General features: G+C 49.8%; 1 protein-coding gene across 2 annotated transcripts in view; it reads left to right on the forward strand.

The window, feature by feature from the left end:
* KCNB1 (potassium voltage-gated channel subfamily B member 1) overlaps positions 1-23,367 on the forward strand; it is an 86,453-nt gene extending 63,086 nt beyond the window's left edge. For both annotated transcript variants that reach the window (XM_053926795.1, XM_045194781.2), the window contains exon 3: positions 12,821-23,367. In XM_053926795.1, coding sequence (XP_053782770.1) covers positions 12,821-14,830 — 2,010 coding nt within the window. In that variant the 3' untranslated portion in view covers positions 14,831-23,367. The remainder of the gene's footprint in view (positions 1-12,820) is intronic.
* Positions 23,368-24,499: the final 1,132 nt, after the last annotated feature.

The raw sequence follows: 24,499 nt of genomic DNA on the forward strand, positions 1-24,499 counted from the left end.
CCCCTCCACTATAGTCTCAGACCCCTGAGGAGGGGAGAATGACCTTGGTCAGGCTTCCTGCGTGGCCTGGGAGGGAGGCTCCTCGGAAGGTCCTGGAGCCCAACGGGAGTGGCAGCTCCACTAGGGCAGGAACTGGGTCTGTGTTCACCCCTGCGCCCCAGCCTCTAGTGGAGCCTGTCCTCACACAGAAGACAGTCAGTGACGTTTCCTCAATACACGAATGAGCAGGTGAGTGAAAGAATGAATGAAATGAATTTGTGTAGCTTTGCCTGTGGCTGTAGGCAGATTCCATCCTCTTCGTAACCCTCAGTTTCCTTGCCCCTACAATGGAACTAACAATACCAGCATGCATTGTGAACTTTGTAAACCGGGAAGAAGTTTCCTAATGGACAGTGTGATGTCAATAGAGGTTATAATAGTAGTACCAGCACCAATCACAGGAGCAGTAGTGGCCCCAGCGGGCATTTCATCCATAGTGGTCTTACTGGTACTGGCGCTGCAAGTATTAACGCAAGGAGTCATGGATTGCGGATGGCAGTGATGGCTATGTTCATGGCAGTTGTCAGAACGATGCTGTTGGTAGCAAGAGAGAGGAGAAGGAAGGGCATTCCAGGAGGAAAAGCATTCTGATTTCAGTTGCAAGTGATGGAAATCCACTTCAAATTGGCTTAAGCTAGAAAAGAAAGGGAGGGATGATTTATTGGCTCATGCAATTGCAAAGTCCAGAAGTAGCCCTGGCTTCTGGCCCAGATACACATGCCCTTGAACTGTATCGTTAGGACTTGTCATTGCAACTCAGTCTCTCTCCATCTTTTGTCTCTGCCTTCCCCAGGGTGGGCTTCACTCTTAGGGAAGCTCTCTCAGCTTCCAGGCTTCCAGTCTCCTAGCTGGACAGTCCCTCTCAAAGGACAGCTCCTCCTCTCAGGTCGTTATAACCAGAGTCCCAGGATTTGCTGCCAGTGGCCCAGTTTGTGTCACATGCTCACCCCTAGGCCAATCACTTTGGCTAGGAGGGATGGAGTGTGCTGATTGGTCCAGTGTGAGTCACATGGCCACTCCCAAAGCTGGAGGTAGACAGAGTGGTGTTATCAGAAGTAGAGGAAAAAGAAATGCATGGCAGGGGACTAGTGGGTGACCTTCAGAGGTAGGGCCAGGTAAAGAGGACGGAGGTCCAAGGCAGGTGCTCAACAATTTATTTTTCTCCTCCCTGTGCTCTGAGGATAGGGAACAACCCATATAATGTGGATGATAGAGCAGACCTGGATTCAAATCCCAGATCTGCTACTTGCTAGCTGTGTGGCTTTGGACAAAGTACTCAACTTCTCTGTGGCCCAGTTTCCTCATGTATAAAATGGATCGTTTTGAATATGAAACAGCTTTTTGCTTAGAACAGGGCCTGGCACAAAGTAAGTGCTCAATTAATAGAAGTAATAGTGCTAATTCCTATGATTTGTGAAGATTAAAAATCTCGTCCTTCTGCCTGGATCCTCCTCTCCCAGATCAGCACACAGCTGGATCCTTCTTCAGTTCTCAGCTCAGACAGAACCTCCTCAGAGAAGCCCTCCCTGACCACCAGAGCTAATGATGCCCCTCTACCCCCAGTCACTCTCTATCCCATTAGCCCATTCTCTTGCCTTTGTAGTATCAGAAGTGACCTCTTAAATTTATGTTTCCTCATTTAATATCTGCTTCCCCCACCCAAAGGTCAGAGCCCTGAAGACAAGGTCTGTCTTGTCACCCCTGTGATCCGCATTTGCTAAATGAGAGAATGAATCCCTTTACTTCCCCAGCACGGTGGTTTTGTACAGCACGGCCCCATCAGGGAGGCCTCTAGGACAGAGATGCAGGAATGGGGGAGGGATGCAGAGATGCACTCCCAAACTGGCAGGGGTAGAGGCTCGGGAGGCTCGGGTGAGCCTGCCATCCTCTGCCCTCAGAGGGGAGCTCCCTTTGGTCTCTGGCCCTGACTCTGTGGAGGGTCTCAGCTCTGGGTGGCCTTAGAGGACCATCCACCTTGACTTGGGTCATCCCGGCCAAGGTCAGGATAAAGCCGGCAGGACAGGACATTCAGGCCTCGGATTACATGTCCTTACACATCCGGCTGCTTAGCGGGGATTAGTGCAGACATCACGCCTACCTGTCCAGGCTGGAAACAGGGGCCTGGGCGGATGGGTCACAGGCTGCCTCTCCCTCCCGCTCCTCAGGCCCATCCTGCCCTGGGGAAGCTTCAAGACCCACTGAGCAAGACTGGGCAAGGCTCTGGGCCAGTGTGGCTGTGGTTTCCGTGCATTTTCATCACTATTCATGGAAGGCCTCCTGTGCAGGAAGCCCTGAGCTCACACTTTATATCTCCTCACTCGGTCCTTCAAGATGGAGACGGGGGCTTTTTAAAAAAATTCTGTTCCTCAATAAATAGTGATCGGCCACCTACTGTGTGCCAGGCACAGGTCCAGGCCTTGGGGATACAGAAATGGCCAAGATGGTCCTGCTTTCATGGAGCTTTTAGAGGGGAAGACAGGCACTCCGTGAGCAAATAAGGAGTTTTGAAATGCACTTCAGCTCTTAAAGCAGGGAATGGAGAAGGGGGGCAGGGAATGCATGCTTCAGCAGGTCAGGTCGCCTTAATTTACACCCTGGTCCCGGGAAGCTGGGTCGTGCCCATAACCCATGGCTGGTTGGGGGAGCCTCGTTCTCTGGCAGAGAGCAGAATGTGAACCCTGCCCTCATAAATGTTTGTTGGATGACAGAATGAGTACTCTGCTGTTGCACTAAAGCCCTGCCTAGCTGCCCATTGCCTGCAGGGTCTCCTTCAGACCCCTCCGCTAGCATTGACGGCAGTCAGGATCTGGCCTCTCCCAGCCTTAGCTTTCCTGGCCTCCCCAGCGTGCCCTTCCCGGTCTTCCCAGTGCAGGAAATGCCCCCACCATCCTCCCAGTTGCTCAGAGCAAAACCTGGGATTCCCTCCCAGGCTCTCCTTTTCCTTACCCCACACATCTGAGCCATCAGCGGTTTGGTGAGTTTCACCTCCAAAGTATGTCTTGTATCTATCTATCTTCTCTATTCTTGACATTCACCATCTCTCACCTGGACACCTGCCAGGCCTCCTCACTTAGATTCCTGCTTCTCTTCCGGTCCCCCTACAGGCTGTTACCAAATGCAGCTGGAGGATCTTAGAACCCACGTTAGGCCGCGTCCCCAACCTGCTGAGAAGCCCTCTGTGGTGAGGATGGTTCTCAGAATAAAAACATCTTCTCAGGTCTCAAGGCCTTCCTCACTTCTCTCTTAGACCTCATCTCTAGCGCCTCTTGCCTTCCTTCCAGCTCCCGGTATACTGTTCTCCTATCTCTGCTTCTAACATGATAATCTCTCGTCTGTCTCAGGGCCTTTGCACTTGCCTCTTCCTGGAGCAGCATGTCCCCAGATGTTCCTATGCCCAAGCTCTTTCACATCCCTCAAATCTCCACTCCAGTGTCACCTCCTCAGAGAGGCCCTCCAAGGCCACTTGAAGTAAAAGTAGTCACCCCTCCCCACCCTATCAGGTTTTTTTTTATTCCATCATTTTAATTGGCAGAGTGAGCAATAGAGAATGGAAGGGGGCTTTAGAGAGTCCAGAAAGGATGGGGGTGGGGAGTGAGAAATGCAGCCCGAGGCTCAAAGGCAGCAACTACGCAGTTTTCCTGTGGACCAGGAAGAGCAGGCCACGTACAGATGGGTAAGGGGCTAGAGCAGACAGGATTCCGTCCCACCTCCCTGGTTCAGAGCACCCCGTGGGCCCAACGGCAGGCTCACCATTCCCTGAGGAACCCGTGACTGTTTCCCTGGCAGGGTTTAGTCCTTTCCCTCATCGCTGGCCGCACTCCTAATGATTTATTCCTAGGCTCACAAACCCAGATCCTTGCAGAGGCCAGGCAGGCCTCATAAACAACACATGTGTAAGGTCTGAAAAGCACAGGCCTGGAGAAGCCGGTGCTCAGCTCCAGCCCTGGGGCCTGTCACAGAGGAACGTAGGCCCATAGTAGCCAGAGCTTCTTTGCGAGAAGCTGGAAATCTGTATTCGTTGGGAAAATAAATGTTGGCAACTAATTCACCATGTGGGCCAAACAACCCGTTCACGGGTCAGTGGAGGCCTCTAGCTGGCAGGGTGGCCTCCGTTCACACTTGTCACAGCCACACTCACCTTTCGTTGGCACCAGTGGCAGTCTGTGGGGTACGCCTCTTCCTCCCGTGATTTCATTGCTGCCTCACAGATACTAGTGCGGTAGGGGGGAACCCACTTTATAGATGAGGAAACTGAGGCTCAGAGAGATGATGTGACCATCCATGCCAGGGCTGAGCCTACATGTGGCCCAAAAGCTAAAGAACTTCCAAACTCTGAACTAAGAGCATCTACCTTTGTCTGATTTCTTCTTACAATCCTGCCCACTTCACACCAGGGGAAACCAAACGGTTTCAGAACGGTTAAGGAATGGACCAGAAGTCACCCAGCTGGCAAGAGCTAAGACTGCAGCTCTGTCCGACATCAGCTTTGCAGGCTAAACCCTTACTCTCTGTCCAGCTTCAATGTGAAGCAGCTTTGAAAATGACTTGGCAATGGTGAAACCATTGTTTGTGCAAGCTCCTACTAAGCGTGCGTCTCAAAGAAGTGCTGGGATTTTGGGCCCTTCCCTGGACCCTCCCCATTCCCCATCCTGCCAGACACAGAGGACAAGGGAACAGGGCTTGGCTCAGCACAACCTGTGGACAGTGTCCTTGGCTAACATTTCCTGTGCTCCTTGTTTCTGATTCAATCCACTGCTCTCTGCAGCGGGGATGGACCGATGCCATTCATCACTGTTAAGACTGACAGTCCCTTCCTCAGCTCCTAATGCCCTAAGCCAATGTAAGGAACTGGCAATCAATCACTCAGGCAGAAAGGACATTGGCTCCCCCTCCATTTCTCCCTATCAGCTCCTCCCTCTGCAGGGACCAAAGTCAAATCCCCCACCATCACCAGAGACATTGTCCTCAGATGGACAAGAAGTTGCAACACCACTAGCTCCCAGAATTCCTGCTTTGGCAAAGCTCGTGGGAACGTAGTTGAACTGTTAGGAAGAGGCCGTCCAACCCAGAGCTTGTTCAGAAGTCAGGTCACCTCGGGGAGTTGGGGCCTGGCAAGCATGAACCCTAGGTTCCTGCAAACAGATTCAGATCTTGTCTAGAAAGTTCTTCATATACTGTAGCAGGTCAGGAAATGGTCTCAGTCTTCAGAACTGCGCCAGTCTGGGTTTGCAAACCCAAGGCCTGCAGAGACCTGATAGATGATGAAAAGAGAGAAGGTGCCTGCAGCAAACTAGGGAGCCGTTTGGGGCGGCTGGCTCTTCAGTGCCAGCCAATGGTTGCTGTCAGAAGCGCAGGTTGAGTGTAGACACATCTGATTTTCTGAGACAGTCAGAAAATCTGAATTTTTTATGTGAAATCTCCCAATTTTGAAACTTGGGCAAATATGTGAAAGTAGCTTTTTCATCCCCAGGCCTCTGGTTTATAAAGCCTGGGACATCCCCTGCAATGCCACTACCCCTCCTTTCTAGCTTTGTGACTTGGTTGCCCTCTCATGATGAAAGCCACGGGTATCTGGCTCACCCCAAGGCCTCTGTCGTCATCCTGTTGTCCAAGGGCACAGAACCCTGGATTCCCATCTCTTTGTGCCCAGGAGCGCCCCCTGCAGGCTCCGGACTCCAACTTCTCATCAACCCGTCACCAGGGGCCCCCATCCTCAGGGGAGGTGGGGACAATCACCAGTCTGCTCCCAATCCCCTTAATCGGATCAGTGCCAGTGACCCTTTATTTAAAACTCCCTGGCTGTAATCCCCGCCCTTAAAGCTGGGGGAAGCGGAAGTGCCATAAAAGGAGAGGAAGGTTTGATGGTCTGGAAGCCGCTTCCTCCTGTGTCCTTGAAACAGGCTTGGGAAACCCACGGACTTGAGACAGAGTCCTGAGTCCCGGATCTACCACGTACAAGTCGTGTGGCCCTGGAAAAGTCACTTCCTTCTCTCAGCCTCCATGTGATTTGCTCGCTTGTTTATGCATTCATCAACTATTTAGGGAGCACCTACTCTGTGCCAAGCACTGTTTCAAGCTGGGGACACAGCAGCGCCAGACTGCTGACATTCTATTATGGGACACAGAGGAGGACATTTCAGCTCAGCAAGATCAGTGCTGTGAGTGGGAGAAGCTCGGGCCGTGGGCGTCCAGAAGATGGACATGCCCAACCTAGACCTGGGGGTCAGAGAGAGCTCACGGGAACAAATGGCCTCTGAGCTGAGGCCTGAACGGGGTGCAGGAATCACCCAGGAAGAGTGGGGGAGGAAGAGCACTCTAGGCAGAGGGAACAGCATGGGCGAGGTCTGGAGGTGGGAGCCACCATTGTGGTAAAGCTTGGGAAACGTAAGAGGTTCTGCCAGGATTCCGTATGAAATATGCGGTGGGAAACGCAGGAGGTAGTCTGGAGAGAGAGGAGGAAGGTAGTCTTAATATAAAATCTAAATCTCTTTATCAGGCCTCACCAGGCCCTCCTACCTCATCTCCTTACTTTCCCCTTTGCTCCCTCAGCCCCGCACGCACAGAACACCTTTCTGTTGCTTGAAGTGCCAGACTTACCCCCACACCAGGGCCTTTGCCCATGCCGTGCCTCCTGCCTGGAATGCTCAAATCTTTGAACAACACACTGCTCCTCCTCAAGTCCCAGCAACCAGGGCACCTCCTGAGAGAGGCCTGCCCTGACCACCCAATCTCGTGTGGACGCCCCCAGTGCTTCTTTCCCTATCCCCCTGGCTTGTTGTTCCCAGTAACACGCAGCACGGTAACACTATCTGACGTCATCTTGCTCCTTTATTGGTTTCTGGGTTTGTTGGTCTGCTTCTCCCCACCAGCTCCTTGAGTCCAGGGAAACTGTCTTTCTTCTCCACGCTGCATCTGCAGCAACTAGCACAGCACTTAGTAGGCACTCAATCAGCATATGCCAACTAAATGCAAAGGAGCTGGAACTTCCCTGAAAGAATGGAGACCAGGGTTCAGCACAGGACTGTGACTTGCTCGGATTTCTGCTTCTCTCCTCTGACCTATCCCCGTGGTTGTGAGGATGAAAAGCAGTGAGGTGCTCTTCATAGAAAGCAAGCTTCTGTAGAGCTTTCATGAGGCTTATTTTACGTGTCGTACAATTCACCCATTTCCAGTGACTAAGTCAATGGTTTCTTGTTTTGTTTCTTGTGGTAACTTTGCCAAATTGTGCAACCATCACCCATAGCCAGTTTTAGGATGTTTTCCTCATCCAAATGAGATCCCGCCTGCCCGTTAACTGGTAATCCTATCGCCACCCTGGCAACCACTTCCTGTCTCTATAGATTTGCTTTATCTGGACGTTTTATAAAATGGAATCATACAGTATGTGGCCTGGCTTCTTCCACTTAGCATAATGTTTGCAGGACGCATCCATGTTGTCTCATGGGTCCGTACTTCGTTCTTTTTTACGGATGAATATATTCTGTGGCATGGTATGGGCCTAGCACAATTCATCTTTTTATGGATGTGAATTTATATCTCGGTCGATAGACGTCGGGGTTGGTTCTACTTTCTGGCCGTTATGAGCGATGCTGCCACGAGTGTGCACGTGTATGAAGAGCAGTTTGCAGCCCTTAAACACTGGTCGCAGCCCTCAGCCTGTCAGAGCTTCTAGTTGTCACTGTACACACTTGACCCCAGAGGGCTGTGTGACCAGGGACGAGTCCCTGCCCTGCTGCGTGTGGTACTCCCACATTGCGGAGATGAGCCTGGGCTCTTTTCTGCGTGCACATTCTGTGCCTCGTCCACATTCCCGGAAGCGCAGGGGAGTATGCAGAGGACATGACCACGGTCTGCGCTGATTGCTGAAGCCAAAGGGGGCTGTCCCTGCGATCAACCCCCAGAGCCGACAGGATGAGGAGTGCCTGGCTTCCCTCGGATCTCTTCCCCCAGAGCACCAAAGCCCACTCACCCATTCGGTGCACACAATGGGCTCCGGAATCCAGACCCTCCTCGCAGGGAGGGAATTTGGGGATAACTTCCAAGTCCCTGGTCCTGGCTCCTGCCTCTGCTCCCCAGGTCCCTGGAGTCCTGCCCAAACCCGATTGGGCTCAGATCCTGGGGAAGCAAGGCCAGAAATGCAAAGGCCTGGTCAGGGGCCTGAGCTGGGACCAAGAGGACTCAGGGTGCTTGCTGGTCCCCTACTGCTGAGACCCATCTCAGAGACCAGATCAACACTGTTCATTCATTTGGGTTTGAGGGTGTTTGTAGGATGTCTGTTGCCTTAGCCAGGACTTGGGACCTTCAGACCTAGTCCCGGACCTCCAAAAGCAACCTGTCTGGGGTTCAAGGTGGGGGTGACAATAAATTACCCAAATAATAATTTAATAACATAACACATATTAAGTGACTGTTATGTGATAAATGCTCAATTACTTGCATCTCCACTTTAGAGATAAGGAAATGGAGGCTCAGAGAGGGGAAGTGACTTGCCCAAGGCCACACAGCCTGGGCATAATAGTGCCAGGACTCAGCTTATAAATAAGTATAAGCCTGTGGAGTAACAAAAGCTGATCTAAGAGCCTATGAACTCACTGAATTCTTATTGCACCCCGGCCGTGACAGACATCCCTACCTTACAGATGAGGAAACTGAGGCACACAGGTTTTAACTCACATTAGGAAGTTCCCCATCCAGGAAGTACATCTCTGACTCTAGTGGGTCCCCCCGCCCCCAAGAGAGAACAGTCTTGAGGGTGGGGCCAAGAGGGGTAGATCAGGGAAGCCCCTCGGGCTACATGAGTGCACATTCTATTTGGTGCTTCCGTGGGCTCACATACCGGGAAGGGGGCCTGGTGCCCTGTCACCCTCCCAACCCAGCCCTGAGCAGCAGGCACCCAGGACCCAGAGGGCCTCTGCCCCCCCTTTTCTTCTTTCCTAGGCTGAGAGGAGGGAAAGGGGAGGGCACATTCTCAGGTACAAAGGGGGTGCCCGCCTTAGAATAACAGCCCTGAGGACTGTTCAATAGCTGGGTGCATAATTCATGGGCCTGTCCGCAGACATCAATTATGTAGGCCTCCCCAGGAGTTGTCGGGGATTAGAAACTGGAGCAGGCTTCCCCACCACCCTCAGGGGAAATGGGATCTCCCAGCTCTTAAAGGAACAGGCTCCCTGGGGATCTACTCCTTCTCCTGCAGGCTCCTTCTGGCTGCAGTCAGAGATGCAGCAGCAATCTTGGGGCTCAGCCCAAGGCCCTGGCTGGCTGCCCTGTAAGCTCAGACCCACTCTGGGCCTAGCTAGCCCTGAGCTGGTAGCTATGCATACACAATCTCCCCCACCCCAGCCTTTGAGGGGCTCACTGTCAGCATGCCCCAGGGTTTCTCAACCTTGGTACTGTTGACATTTGGGGTGGGATCCTTCTTCACTGTGGGGCTGCCCTGTGCATTATAAAACATTTTAACAACATTCCTGGCCTCCGCCCACCAAGTTGTCCTACCCCCAAGTTGTGGCAACCAAAAATTTCTGCAGAATTTGCCAAAAGAACTGGTGGTATAGCCCTCGTTTTGCAAATAAGGAAACTAAGGCAAGGAAAGTTTCAATGTCCAAGGCCACCCAACCAGTAAACGGCAGTGCTGGGCCTCCAGGCCCAGGATGCACACTCCTAACCTCGATGCAGCAGTTCCCAACATGTGCTGCCAAAGTGTTTTATTCCAATGATCACATATTTATTTTAATGAATATTTAATACATACAGCCCTAGCATGCAAAAGCAGTGGTTTATTGCTTAGGATGAGGCTAAAGTAAAACAAAGAAGGTGAGTGGATTTTGTTTGTTCATTTTGGGTTTTGGCTTTTTTTTTCCTACTCAGGAAAGAGTAGTACAGGTAGCAAAAGAACATACGCAATATGATGTCAAAACTGAGCAAAATGAAACAGTTTGTCTGGGCACAGGTACATTTGCATTAAGCACTCTACACAAAAGCAAAGAGATGAGAAGAAATTCTGATTATCTCAGGAGTGGAGAAGGAAGTGTCATGTGACGTATTCTGTTTCTTAGCTTGGGGGTGGCTTCATAGATGTCGCTTGTTTATGGTTCGTAAACATCTATAAATTCGATCTACTTTTGTGCGTATCAGATAGTTTATAAAGAGATTGCAGAATTTTTCTTGTTCAATGAGTGTAAATCAAGAAAGTAAAACTCAAGCTTTTTTTTTTAAAGACACCATTATAGCAAAAAAAACCTCAAGAAGTTGGTGAAGCAACTGAGATTGGGAGAGCTCTGCATCACATGACTCTCCCTGTCCTATTCTGAGCCGGCCTAGAAAGACACCAGGGCCCTTTTGCTGCCTGTGGTATCCCCAGTGCCTCACATGTAGTAAATGATCGATAAATAGTTGTAACACTGAATGCTGGTCCTGACCCTTGCACTTGTAGCTCGGTGAACTTGAGCAGCAGCCAGCAAACACTGGGAGTGCCTGTGGGTGTCATGCCCTGGGCTGGGGGCTGGGTGTGCAGAGATAAGCCTAAGAACTGATCCTTGCCCCTGCCCCCCCCCCTCGCAAAGCTCACAGATACTGGGCAGTGATGGACACATACATTGCCCTGTGATGTGATGTGTGTGGTGTGTACCCCAAGGTATGGCAAAATAATAAGGGAGCCCCAAGGGTGGAGTGGCCAGACCTGGGGATGACTTCAGAGAGGAAGGGACAGGACACATGGGCTGGGTTTTTCAAGATGGTTTACAGTTCACTGGACAGACAGGAAGAGGCGCAGGCATGAAGAATTACAGACCAGCGGTTGTGAGTAGCTAGAGAACTGTGAAGTTTGGGAACCTGCGGGAGGTGAGGCCAAAGAGAGGGGTAGGAGGAGTCAAATGCAGAGAGACCTGATAGCCAGGAGTCCTGAGTGGGGATTCATTGCAGGGATTAGAAGCCCCTCACACTCACCCAAACAGCAACGGTGTTCACATACAGGATTCAGCGGGCAGTTCCCGAACAAGAGCAGGAAGCAAAGACTCACCAGGCCACCTGGAGGCTGGGTGGTCTGGGTGATGGGGTGGTGTGGGCTGAGATACGCCCCCAGGATGACAGCTGGCATTTGTCAGATCCTCACTGTGTTCTGCTAGAAGCTGTCCTAAGTGCTCCGGATGTGTTGACACATTTAATCTTCACAGCAGCTCTCTGACATAGAGACTATTATTATCCCATTTTGCAGATGAGGAAACTGAGGCTTTAAGAGGTTAAATAACTGGCTCAAAGTAAGGAAGTAACAGAGCTGGGGCTTGAACCCCAAGTGATCTGACACCAGATCCCAAGGTCTTAACGGCTGCCCTCTGCATCCTCTCTCAAACCTCCTGGGTCCTTACCGCTCCTTCACTCTGCCCTTTCCCTTTGTTCTCAGGCTTCTCTCAAAGGGTCAGCTTTCTGTGATTTCTTTATGGCTTCTCTGTCCCCTGCAACTTGGGACACACTTGCTTGGAGCTTGGGTTTGATGTCAAGCTGGTTGAAGCCTGGATTTCCTGTCCATCTCTGGGCCAATCAGTAGCAGCCAGGATCAAACTGTACAAGCTCAGTGACAGACCAGCCCTGCAGCAGGGACTGCAGAGGGGAGGGACAAGTCTGAGAACAGGACGTCAGATGGGGGGGGGCGGCTGATAGACAATTTTAGGGACTTAGATTTTGACCTGAAAGGTCCTACAAATTTATTAAGCAGGGGAATGATGTGAGGATGTGATTGGATTTGTTTTGAAAAAGAACCTCAGAGCAATTTATTACATCTGCTTGCAATTCTGAATATGCTGCCTACTAACATAGGCTCCATTAACTTCAGCAAACATCCAGTAAGCCCTTTCTCTGGGCCAAACCCTCTTCTTGACCCAGGGGACTCAAAGGTAGTTAAGCCATGACCCTTTGCCTCCAAAAGTCCATGGTCCCAACTGGGACCCAATAACATGGGTCCAGGATGTCCATGCCTTTCCTTGGAGTCGCCTGCCAAGTCACATGTGTATAGCAAAAGGGTCTATAATTTTTCCTAGCACAGCGTAAAGAGCTCATGCTCTGGGGCCAGACTGGCCGAGGTGAAAACCCTGGCTCTGCCACTTCCTAGCTTCAGAACCCTAGCTTTCCTCCCCTACTCATTGGAGATGGAATACAATACACTATAGATAGAATATTGGGGGTTTTGTAAGAATGCAATAAGGTATCGCAGGGAAAATGCTAAACACAGTGCCTAGCCTACCATGGACACTCAGTGGAGGGTGTCTATTGTTACTGTCATCAGAAGCATGTTGTGAAAGCAGTTCCCACCCCGTGGTCATGATGAACTGTAGGTCTAGCTCACGAGTCAGCAATCTATGGCCCGCAAGTCACATTCAGTCCACTGCTTCCTTTTGTCAAAAGTTTTATTGAAACACATGTACACACATTTATTTATGTATTATCTAAGGCTGCTTTCATGCTGCAGCTGCAGAATTGAGTAGTTGCAACAAAGAATTCATGGACTTCAAAGTCTAGAATATTTACTATCTGGCCCTTCATAGAAAAAATTTGCCAACCCCTGGGCTTCATGATTAGCTTTCAATGACTTCAATTCTCTGAGCCAGTTTCCACATCTGTACAATAAATGGGTTTGAATAAATCATCTGTTAGGCTCAGCCATCCAGCCATTAAGTGAACAGTGTGATGGGAAATGCTCCTGAATGCTGAGGAGCCTCCTGCAGACTCAGGGTATTAGGGTGATCATCCCATCACTGGCTGATAACTAAATCTCACTCTCTTCTCCTTACAGATCCTTGCCATAATTTCCATAATGTTCATCGTCCTCTCCACCATTGCCCTGTCACTCAACACGCTGCCTGAGCTACAGAGCCTTGATGAGTTTGGCCAGACCACGGACAACCCCCAGCTGGCCCACGTGGAGGCCGTGTGCATTGCATGGTTCACCATGGAGTACCTGCTGCGGTTCCTGTCCTCGCCCAAGAAATGGAAGTTTTTTAAGGGCCCACTCAATGCCATTGACTTGTTGGCCATCCTGCCGTACTATGTGACCATCTTCCTCACCGAATCCAACAAGAGTGTGCTGCAGTTCCAGAACGTCCGCCGAGTGGTCCAGATCTTCCGCATCATGCGCATTCTCCGCATCCTTAAGCTCGCACGCCACTCCACTGGCCTCCAGTCCTTGGGCTTCACTCTGCGGCGGAGCTACAACGAGTTGGGCTTGCTCATCCTTTTCCTCGCCATGGGCATCATGATCTTCTCCAGCCTTGTCTTCTTTGCGGAGAAGGATGAAGAGGACACCAAGTTCAAAAGCATCCCAGCCTCTTTCTGGTGGGCTACTATTACCATGACTACTGTTGGGTATGGAGACATCTACCCTAAGACTCTCCTGGGGAAAATTGTGGGGGGGCTCTGCTGCATTGCGGGGGTCCTGGTGATTGCTCTTCCCATCCCCATCATTGTCAACAACTTCTCTGAGTTCTACAAGGAGCAGAAGAGGCAGGAGAAAGCAATCAAGCGGAGAGAGGCTCTGGAGAGAGCCAAGAGGAATGGCAGCATCGTGTCCATGAACATGAAAGATGCTTTTGCCCGGAGCATCGAGATGATGGACATAGTGGTTGAGAAAAATGGAGAGAATATGGGTAAGAAGGACAAAGTGCAAGATAACCACTTGTCTCCCAACAAATGGAAATGGACAAAGAGGACACTCTCTGAAACCAGCTCAAGTAAGTCCTTTGAAACCAAGGAGCAGGGATCCCCCGAAAAGGCCAGGTCATCTTCTAGTCCTCAGCATCTGAATGTCCAGCAATTGGAAGACATGTACAATAAGATGGCCAAGGCCCAAAGTCAGCCCATCCTCAATACCAAGGAGTTAGCAACACAGAGCAAACCAAAGGAAGAACTTGAAATGGAGAGTATCCCCAGCCCCGTCGCCCCTCTGCCCGCTCGTACAGAAGGGGTCATAGACATGAGAAGCATGTCGAGCATCGATAGCTTCATTAGCTGTGCCACAGACTTCCCTGAAGCCACCAGATTCTCCCACAGCCCTTTGGCATCACTCCCCAGCAAGACTGGGGGCAGCATGGCCCCAGAGATAGGGTGGCGGGGAGCTCTGGGTGCCAGTGGTGGTAGGTTTGTTGAGGCCAACCCCACCCCTGATGCCAATCATCACTCTACTTTCCTCATCGAGAGCCCCAAGAGTTCCATGAAGACCAACAACCCCTTGAAGCTTCGAGCACTTAAAGTCAACTTCATGGAAGGCGAACCCAGTCCATTACTCCCCGTTCTGGGGATGTACCATGACCCTCTCAGGAACCGGGGGGGTGCTGCAGCTGCTGTTGCTGGACTGGAGTGTGCCACACTCTTGGACACATCTGTGCTGAGTCCAGAGTCCTCCATCTATACCACAGCAAGTGTTAGGACACCCCCCCGGTCACCCGAGAAACACGCAGCAATAGCATTCAACTTTGAAGCAGGTATCCACCAGTACATTGATGCAGACACAGATGATGAGGGACAGGTACTGTACAGTGTGGACTCCAGCCCTCCCAAAAGCCTCCATGGGAGCACCAGTCCCAAGTTCAGCGTCGGGACAAGATCGGAGAAGAACCACTTTGAAAGTTCCCCCTTATCCACCTCCCCTAAGTTCTTACGGCAGAACTGTATTTACTCTGCAGAAACATTGACTGGAAAAGCCCCCAGTGGTCAGGAAAAATGCAGACTTGAGAACCATATCTCCCCCGAGGTCCGGGTGTTGCCAGGGGGAGGGGCCCATGGAAGCACACGGGATCCGACCATCTGAACTACCCCACGTGGAGGACAGGCTTGTGGCAAGGTCCAAAGAGGAGTGCTGCTCAGCTTTCCTGCCACAGAGCCTTTCTGTATGAACTCTGAAACAGAAAGGCTCTGCAAAGCCCCCGGAAAGAAGAAAGACTCTGGAGAAAGCTCCCTAAGACCTTGAGAGCCATGGTAGATCCATCGGAATGCAGCCGGCCAAGCCATAGGACATGGCGCCTCCTTGTAACAACTCCACTGCCCTCTCTAGGAGATGACATGAGCAGAGCTCACAGCCGCCACTACCACATTCTAGACATAACCAAGACCACCTGCTCCCTGCCCTTCTCTCATGGCTCTCCATCACAGCTGCAGAAGGCAACATCTCCAATCCCTCCTGGCTTCAGCTGGAGAAGGATATTGGAACACGGGGCTGGTATTGAAAAAGTGGGTTGACCAATTTGCTTTGGGTGTGGCCTGGCCACCTCTGGGAACTCCTGTCCATCACCTCCTGGATGGATCCCGCTGTCGGAAGGCTACAGGGAACACTTGTGTCATGGAGAAATCTCTGCACTGTAAGCCACGATCCCAATGCAAAACCCTTACTCAAATGGCTTCATTGACTTCACTGTTTCGTAGTACCTGAGATTTTATTTTGAGATATCATCGGGGTGAGTTGTACCACTTGTACTCAATTCTAATTGCCCCCTGGCAATCTGGGAAGGGTTCAGAAGGCGGGCACTCAGCCAACAGTGTGAATGCTGAGCATTGCTTTAGGGTTGTTGAGGGAATACATTTTCTGTACATCACTGGTGTAGACTCAAAAGATATGCAAGTGTCAAATATGCAAAAGAAATAGCTTATTCAAAGAGACTGTATGTTCCTGAAGAACAGAATAAGATCTGACTTTTTTTACCTACAAAAACGAAAGGGAAAAAAAATCCCCAATTGAAATGCCCCGTTCAGACTTTTGAATACTTCCTGCTGCGGCAGGGGAAGCATCTACTATAATAGAAATCCTTTTTTGTTTCCTGTGGTATTCAAGTTTTTAAAAAAGTTAAAATAAAAAGCACTTTATGTTTTTCAAAAATAGGTTCTACCAGGGACAGTGTCACCATCTTGCACTTTAAAAGAAGCACTATTTCCCGTGGGCCACTTTCTGGGACTCTGGTTGGGTTGTTGCTACAATACATGCCTATGTCCAGCCACAGTGGGTGATATTGTGCTGATATTGTCGTCTGCCAGGTCAAAGCCTGTGGGCGCCTTCCCTGCCCCTCTGAAGCATCCTCTAAGTCCCCTTGCAAGGAAGGGTATGTGGCCCTTGAGGAGGGCCTCTCATAAAGTCACATGTACAGGAAACAGGCACATCTCAAAAGAAGACAGCAGGCGGTTGGGCATTGGGTGTTGTACTCGTTCTCTTTCTTGTCAACCAGCTGTCAGTGTGTTTTCGGTGTCACTGTCTGTATTAAAAGCTCAGCTCTCCTTTCTGCAGCCATCATGCAGCCAGTACAGACAAAAGCAATAAGTATTTGTGTGTATCATGAGCGGTTCTAGTGTATCTCTTGGTGTTGGTGTTCCTGTCCTAGTTTGATGCACTGGCGTTGGTCTGCTTGAACTCAGTCTGACCACGTGGTATTGCTGGCTGTTCCTTGGTTCAGTGACATTGGGTTGAGCCACTGGCTAGCATGATGCCAGGCCGTTGGCCCATCTGTCAGTAAAGATAACATGTTATTGATCTGCCTGTTTTTGGTACCATGGACTGATGTTGTTCTCCTAACACAATTTTAAGAGATGGTATCCCAAGTACAACAGTATAATCTGTCCGTCCTCAACTGTGACAGGTGTATGTCTTCCTGATGGAACAAAACGTGGTGTTGTTCCGCTGTCCTTCATACAATATTATTGGTCCACCCATTAGTACAACGGCATGATCCACCTGTTCAGTACACCAATATCACAGGGTCGTGCTGCCCGCCCTCTGTACAGTGGCACGAGGCTGGCTGCCTGTCACAGGTATGATGACGTGGGGTCATTCCATCGCCCTTAAAAAATGTGTGTCCTCTGCTGAATGCACACCTGGCTCACACCGCTTCTCGGCATCTCCCAGGACGACGGATCCCTTCAAAAGGGGACAGTCCTGTTCTTTGCTGTGTTAGCAAAGACAATGTGTGCTGAAGTATCTTGACTCTTCCAAAGCATCTTCAGAGTACTTGACAGCAAACGCAAAGGGACTTAAGGGACAGAGAGAGAATGAGGTCGTGCTGTGCTAGAGATATACCAGAGAGAGGCAGCAGCAGCGCCCCCGGGGGCTTGGCGGGGCTGGGGGCTACCAAGGAATGGCCGTGGGCCAGTCCTCCCTGGCTCATCTCTTCTTTGTTTTCATCACCGTGTATGTCCTCCATCAGCACAAATGGGAAAATTCAGGGAAAACAAACAAACGCATTTTGATAAAAGTAAATAGTTGTGATTTCTGATTCAGATATTTTTAGAGCTGATGCTATCTGTAAAAAATTAATAATATAGTCTATTTTACATATCAGGAAAGAGAACATGTTTAAATATAGCCATATATACCGAGAAGGAACTTACCACCCCTTCTTCAAATCGAGGCATTTCATTTGTTGGTTGAAGCAGATGAGAAGTGTACAGATTGGAAATTCTCTCTCTCTTTTTTTTTTTTTTTAAACTAAGAACCAATTGGTGCAACTCTCCTTGTAACCAAAGGCCCTTTCTGCCTTGTGTGGTCACACAGGGCCTGGCCCTTCCTTCCTCATGCATTTTGTCTGACCTTAAAGTAGCATTTTATTGAGTCACTTTTGAAGGACGAATTCAGAAGTATCATGAAGAACCTACCTTTTCAGGCTGAATAGCCAGACCCCTATAGAGTTCTTATAGAAACAGAATAATTGAAACTCAGCATATACTATGCTTAGAAAGTATTGTGTTCTGTTTGGGTTTTTTCTTTTACCTGTGTACGTCTTGTGGGAATATAGCTTTTACCCTGTGCCCGATTCAAAATAGAGTGCTGTGAGTTTATCCAGGCCCCCGCCTGCCAAAAAGGAATATACCGAGGTTTTTAATATGTGTACATCCTACCTGTACCTGTGTACATGCACTAGGAAATCTCCCTGGGAGTCTCCATGAGAAGGTAACCTTGATCAACTGATACTGATGGAGGAGAGGAAAGTAATGGTTTGGGAGCAGGTACTGCTTTACCTTGGTGGTCCATGTCCCACCCATTTCTGAACCAATAAAAGTGTGGGGGTGGTGGGGACAAGTCAACCCAAAGAAATAAAACTAGGGGCTGGAGGCGGATGGATGCCTGGTCCCTTTGGCCAACTCAGCGAAACTCGTCAAGAACCCAGCTGAACTTGAGTCCCCCCAACTTCCACCATTATCAGAAAGGGCTAGGGACCAGGTAGCTATGTGTCCCAACCACACAGAGGGGGGAGAGTCTGCGACCAGCAGAGAGAAGTGGGCAAGCTCTGGAAGGGTCTATTGGCTCACCTTTTTCTCTCTGGGGAAAGAAAAACAGCAGGATTTCGATGCAGTAGATTTCTCGGTGCCTTCTTTAGGACTTTTCTCTTAAGCACACTGAATGGGGGAAGAAAAAAGAGGAGAGAACCTTTGTTCCCGTGAAACCCCTTTCTCTAAAGGCACTGGGGATCAAGAAGAAAGAATTAGACATGGAAACAGCAAAACCCCGAGGAGGCCATTTCCTTTCAACCTGCCCGGCTTGCCCCTGAGGACTGCTGCCCATGCAAACTTTGTCAGACTGATTCCCAAGCCTCTCCTCCACCGTGTCTTAGTCACCATAGCCTCGTTTCTGCCCTTTCTCCTAATAAGACCCACCTTTCTAAGGAGAAAAAAACAAACAAACAAACAGATTCTCCTCTGTAAAGCTGTAATGTATTGTTGACTTTTGTAAACTATTGTATATTTCTGTTTCCTCCAAGTCATGGCTGGAGTGTCTAATCCATGGGTAAGGGCAAATTTAAAATCCACCATGGACAAGGGTCACTACAGCCAGGTCTCTAGCTCTCTCCTTTTCTTATATCTCTGCCAGCTAGTCCCAGGCGTCAGCCTCCAATCAAGGAACTTTGAATCAAATGAGAGCATGGTGAACCGCCTCTGAGATTCTTTGGGAAAGGACTTTTTCTGTGGCTGCAAAGCTGATAGGAGGGAAGAAGAAGGCTCAACCGAGTCCCCCAGCAGGACAGAGGAGAGCCTCCAGCCCTGAGCTGAACTTCCCTTGCCTCTCACTGCTTATAGGACAGCATCCGGATGTTCTAAAGGGACCCAAGCCAGCCCCGGTGACCCCCACAAATCAGAGTTACCTCTGCAGTTTCTGTTGCCATTTTTCTGGCTCTAGAAGTATCTGATGTATGACTACATCATAGGTTGTCCACATATCTCAGAGTAGTCTATTTTTCTGTTCGGATAAATATAAAATGTATTTTTAGCAAATTTATAATAGGGCCACTGAGTCTAATTTCTTTTGTAACATAGAATAACACTTTAGGAGGTTTGTTGTCCGTCATTACCGTAGCTGATGTCTTCTGGTCTTTTTCATTTACGTCCATTGTCCCGTGGACTGCTTTTTTCTCTTTGCTTCCTTTTGATTGTGATTTTCTGGGAGCGAGGAAAGATGCCAGCATCTGACTTCCTCGGCAGACATTTCCTGACACAAGGCCTAGAGACTGTTGACACTGTTACCTTCTTCTTTCTGTCTCTGTGTTTCTCGTCATCGTTCTTAAGAATCCAGGACACATATACTGGATTGAGAGCAGGTGACCCTCAAAATCAGGATGGGATGTAGGCTTGGTTTGGCTCATTCCCACACATGTTTGGGAACCTGAGGGGACTGAGTTTTCTCCTCCCCCAAAATTTCGGACCCAAAAATCTCATTCAGGCAAACTTCCCACTGGGCGTTTCTGAGCTCCAGAACATACCGAGGCCCCTCCTGGCTGGCCTGTTGCCAAGTCGAGCGCCCTGTTGCTGTATCAATTGAATCCGAAGGACAGAGCATGTTCTGGTTCTTGAGAACAGGCTGGGCTTCAGATCTCATCAGCTTTTTATCAGTTCTTTATTTCAATCCATTGCCAGCAGCCTCACCAAAAAACAGTAGCTAGACGGGCTTGCAGCCAGACCCTGAGAAGACACGTCCCCAGAATCTGCCATCTCATCTCCCCTTCCTCTTGCAGCTGCTGGCTTCATAGAGCGGGAGATCTGAGGCAGGGGCTGCCTCCGCCTGACTGGGCCTCAGGGAGTTTCTGGTCTGTCCCAATCCGTTAATTCCACCAGGTGTCCCCCACCCCCACCGTGGGTGGGCAGAGAACACCTCACGACGCAGGATCTTCAACAAAAAGCAATTTTTTCCATCCATCAGCTCAGGCAGGAAGATGAGGAAAGCTCAGATAATCTCCAACTTGCATTCATTTCAGTTTTCACATCCCACCCGCCTCACCCTCGGCTTCAGGGCTCTCGCCTCTGCCCCAAATCAGAGATCCGAGCCAAATCAGGACTCCTAGATGGCAGCGAACCACCCCTCACCCCACCCTGCTGAAACACCCCCAGAGGAAACCACGTACCAATCTATTATTCTGGACTAAGACCCTAATCAACGTTTTCCCAGCCCCCAAATTCGTGGTAATCTGATTTGAACCAGAGCCAAACAAAACAGACCAGATTTGTTCAAACTTCTTCACAAGAACATTTTTTAAAAAATTGTATTTCCCAATAATTTGCTGGGTTTGGTGCCCAGATAAACAAACCCCCTTGCCTGTGGCTGTCTGCAGCTAGAAAGAGGTTGTATAATTTGGGTACCCATTCACTGTCCCTGATACGACCTTAACCTGGCATTTCTTGGGAACACCCCAAATTCCAATTGGAGAAATGGATTTAGAAGGGTCTATGACCAGAGGCTGGCGAGGACGGAGTGGAGTGGGCAGCTCACCTGAGGAAGAACTTACCTGCCTGCTAGAGGGCTGCGAGTCTCTGAAGGTTTCTCTTGCCTGAAAGGAGCAGGGTGCTCAGCTTCAGCTCAAAGGAAGAAAGCACTTTTAATAGGTGGGGCCGCCTCACCATGGAACTCGATGCCGTGCTGGGTAATGGTCTCCCTGACACCATAGGTGTTTAAAGAGAGGCTAGATGATGTACAAAGTGGAGATTGCAGAGGGACCCTCGAGTTGCATAGCAACAGGACTGAACAACCAGGGAAATTCTCTCTCTCCCTCTCTTTGTTTCCTGGTGTGTGTGTGTGAGTGTGTATGTGTGTGTACGTGGTTTGAATGTCTGGACATAGACTCAAGCTACTGAGGCAAAGGCAGGGAGCGCTGTTAGCAGGAACTCAAATGTTAGGGTTTGCAGCTTTCAGAGGGGGTTCTAGGCTGGAAATGCTGCCCAGGATACCCTGTTCCCTCCTGTTTCATATCTTGGAAAATGTCGATGACCCTGTTGATCACCCATCCAACCCATTCTCAGTGCCCTAACAGGAACCACGTGGGGTGGGATGACGCTCAGGCTACCCTCCCCCAAGGCCAACCACAAAGCAGCCCCATCTCTGGCTGGCTGTCTCGCGGTGCTTCAGCCCTTCTGCCCAGCCCCCGTGCCCTCATACACCTGTGGATTTCTGTACAAAAGACACAATTATCTTTTACCCACTAACCAGCTGCTTAATGAACAAACTGCCCAGGCGATAGCAAATGGCACCATTCCAAAAGGGCTTTTTTTCCCCTGGCAAATAAAATAGGAAATCCCATTCAAATCCTTTGAAAGTCCCCACCCAAGGAAGTTAAATCCAGAAAGGCCAAAAGACAGAGGCAGCCGTAATCCAGTTTCACAGCAAAACAAGGCTTTGGTTACCACCAGGTCCAATGCCTTCTCCCACCTCTGTAGCCCCTTCCCCAGGTCTGGGTACTGCATTCTTCAAGGAGAGCATTTGACAAAGGGGTTTTAAAGCCCCCCTTAGTTTGTATGTGGTGGGTTGGAGGAGGCAGTCTCCAGTTGCTTTATCACGAGGTAAGGCAGGATATGTTTGAATGGATAGACTGAGCAGCTGCCAGTTTCCAGGCTTCCCCCTTTGAGGCTCTTTCCTGCAGGAATAGCTCAAGTCAGTGGCTGCAATGGTATGACAATCCTGAAAAATGAAGTAAACCCCCAATTCTGTCCCATTAAGATGCTCTTGAGGGTCATGCATGGACCACCCCATCCTATTTGCCTCCCTGAACTAATCCAGGTTTGAAAAACAAGGAGGGAAGCACAGGAGAAGATGCCCACAAGAGTTGGATTTCTCCATGGCTTGGCTCATGGACCCTGGTCTTCACTAGGGCTTTGGGCTCTCTCTTAGATGACCTTGACCTCTGAGCTCAGTGTGCCTGGTGGATAGGGAAGAAAAAGGTCAGCAGCTGCTGGGCTGGCAACTGGCCCTTTTTTCTCCAGACCTGTCCTGGTTTTAACCCAAGGTCAAGGTCTGGGAACACCATTTTCTGCACAAGGAACTCAGGGTTATCCCCCAATATATGTCCTTGGCACATAGTGGTCACCCAACCTGTGTTTTTGAGTGACTGTGTAAATGATTGATTTCTGAGTGGATAATTGATGAGTGAATGTGTCAGTGAATAGAGGAGTTTATTAGTTCTTACCTGGCTTGAGGTATTGCTAACGGGGAAGGAAGGAGAAATGGGGGGCCCCTCCGATTAAAGCCTGTAGTAACCGTACCAATGCCATCTGTCCTTTGACTCAATCAGGGGCCAAGATGATGTCTAAATTTGACACTTGTCTGCCCTAAGGGCCACGGCCTTCTCAGAACTACCCTTCCAAGGGACCTCTGGGGCAGCCCCAGCCTCCTTCCTACTCTCCCACTCTGCATTTTCAGCCTCATGCTCGAGTTTAGCTCACACATAGCCCATGCAGAAACCACAGAGTGGTTTTCCAGTGAGCAAAGCCAAGGGTTCGAAGTAAGGGTTTTCCCTGGTCTGGGACTTGCTGGGGGCAGGAAACACAGGAGATGACATCTGGAGACTGGATCACCTTCCCTGAGCCACAGCAGGCCAGCTGGAAAAGAGGTCCAGCCTGCCCTCCAGCTGTTAGAGCCAATGGTCTTCCTTTTTCCCAATGCCCCCCACGGTAGCACGTGCCCTATCCTGTTAGCTAAGACCCTCTGTCTCTCCAAGGAACCGTGGTGTGAGGTTGAGGTTTTTCTGCCAGCAAAGCCATTCTGATCGCCCCGCCCATGACAGGGGCCAAGCCAATCACATTAGCCATAAATGACCAATGTCCTTAGCTGCTCTTTTCTCGGGGTCATGTTCTTGGGTCCTGTTCATCTCCGGTCAGTTGATGTCTCCAGTCCTACCTGTAAAAGTGAAAATGAGCATTACACAGACAGACAGACACACACACACACACATGAGGAAACTAAACAAAAAACCCAGTGTCTTTTTATGCATGTGATGAGATAAACTGTGACCTCCAGCTGCTGTCCTGTCTTGTAAAATATGTCCAAATGTTTAAGAATTTCTAAGCAAATGGTCCCTTAATGAGGTCTGCAGAGTTCAATAAAAAGGTACGGAGAAAATAAGCTTGGTGGAATTTGTCTTATTTCCTGGAGGGCGCAGGAAGGCAGAGGTATGAAAATCTGCAGGGGAGGCTGAATTGGGGGACTTAGAGGGGCAGCTCTGGCTGTTTCTCTTCACCTGAAAGAGAGAATATGAAAATATCATTGGCTTGTCACCCCAATGTACAAAAAGTGGCAAACCGCCCCATGCGGTGCTGATGCACCAAAGCCCCAATTTAGTCTTTTGGCTCTCGTGTCAGTGGTGCCTGGGTGTCCCTGGCCTTACTATCTCTGTCTCATAAAGATATCTCGCAATGCCTACAGGGGCCACATGCTCAACTCCCACAGCCCCTCCCTTCTCTGCCTTGTTGTTCTCCACAACACTTACACCCCCTCTGAAACAATATGCTTTACCTATTTATTTTGTTTATTGTCTACCTCCCTCCAATAGAACATAAATTTGGGGACTAAAAAGCAGAGAGGACAAACACTGAAAGAAAGAAAACAGAACAGAACACTCATATCCAAGGACGGTGTTTGTGTGTGTATTTGTCTTGCTCTGTTTAACTCAACCCACACAAACAGTAATGTACCATATACACTGCTCTGCACTTGGCTTTTCTCATTTCGTACTGCATGCCCTGAAAATCATTCTGTATTAATGCAAAGACAGCATCCTCGTTCTTTTGTAGGCCTGCGTCCTGTTTCGTTGTACGCCGTGACTATTAGTCTCCTACAGCTGAGCGTTCAGGTTGCTTCCTAACCCTCGCTCTAACAAACTCAGCTGCAATGGATGGTTTCCATGGGCTCTGCCTTCCAAACAGATCTGGGATCTGCACCTCTCGCCCCTCCCACTGTCACAGCTCCGGGCCTGGCCGTCGCTCTCGACTGGCTGATGACCGCAGCAGCCCGCAGACCAGGCTCCCTGTTTTCACCCTTTTGGGCTCTCCTCCACACAGTGGCCAGAGGAATTCCGTCAGGTTGTCACTCTGATTATGTTGCTCCACCATCAAAGCCTTTCAAAGCTTCCCATCACATTTTGAATAAGACCTTAAGTCCTTGGCATGGTCTGCACAGCCATACGTTCCTGGGCCTCCCCCTGCTCTCCCCTGAGGATGCCCTGCTCTATTGTCACTGTCCTCC

This window comes from Desmodus rotundus, chromosome 6 (genome assembly GCF_022682495.2).
Source record: "Desmodus rotundus isolate HL8 chromosome 6, HLdesRot8A.1, whole genome shotgun sequence".
NCBI lineage: Eukaryota > Metazoa > Chordata > Mammalia > Chiroptera > Phyllostomidae > Desmodus > Desmodus rotundus.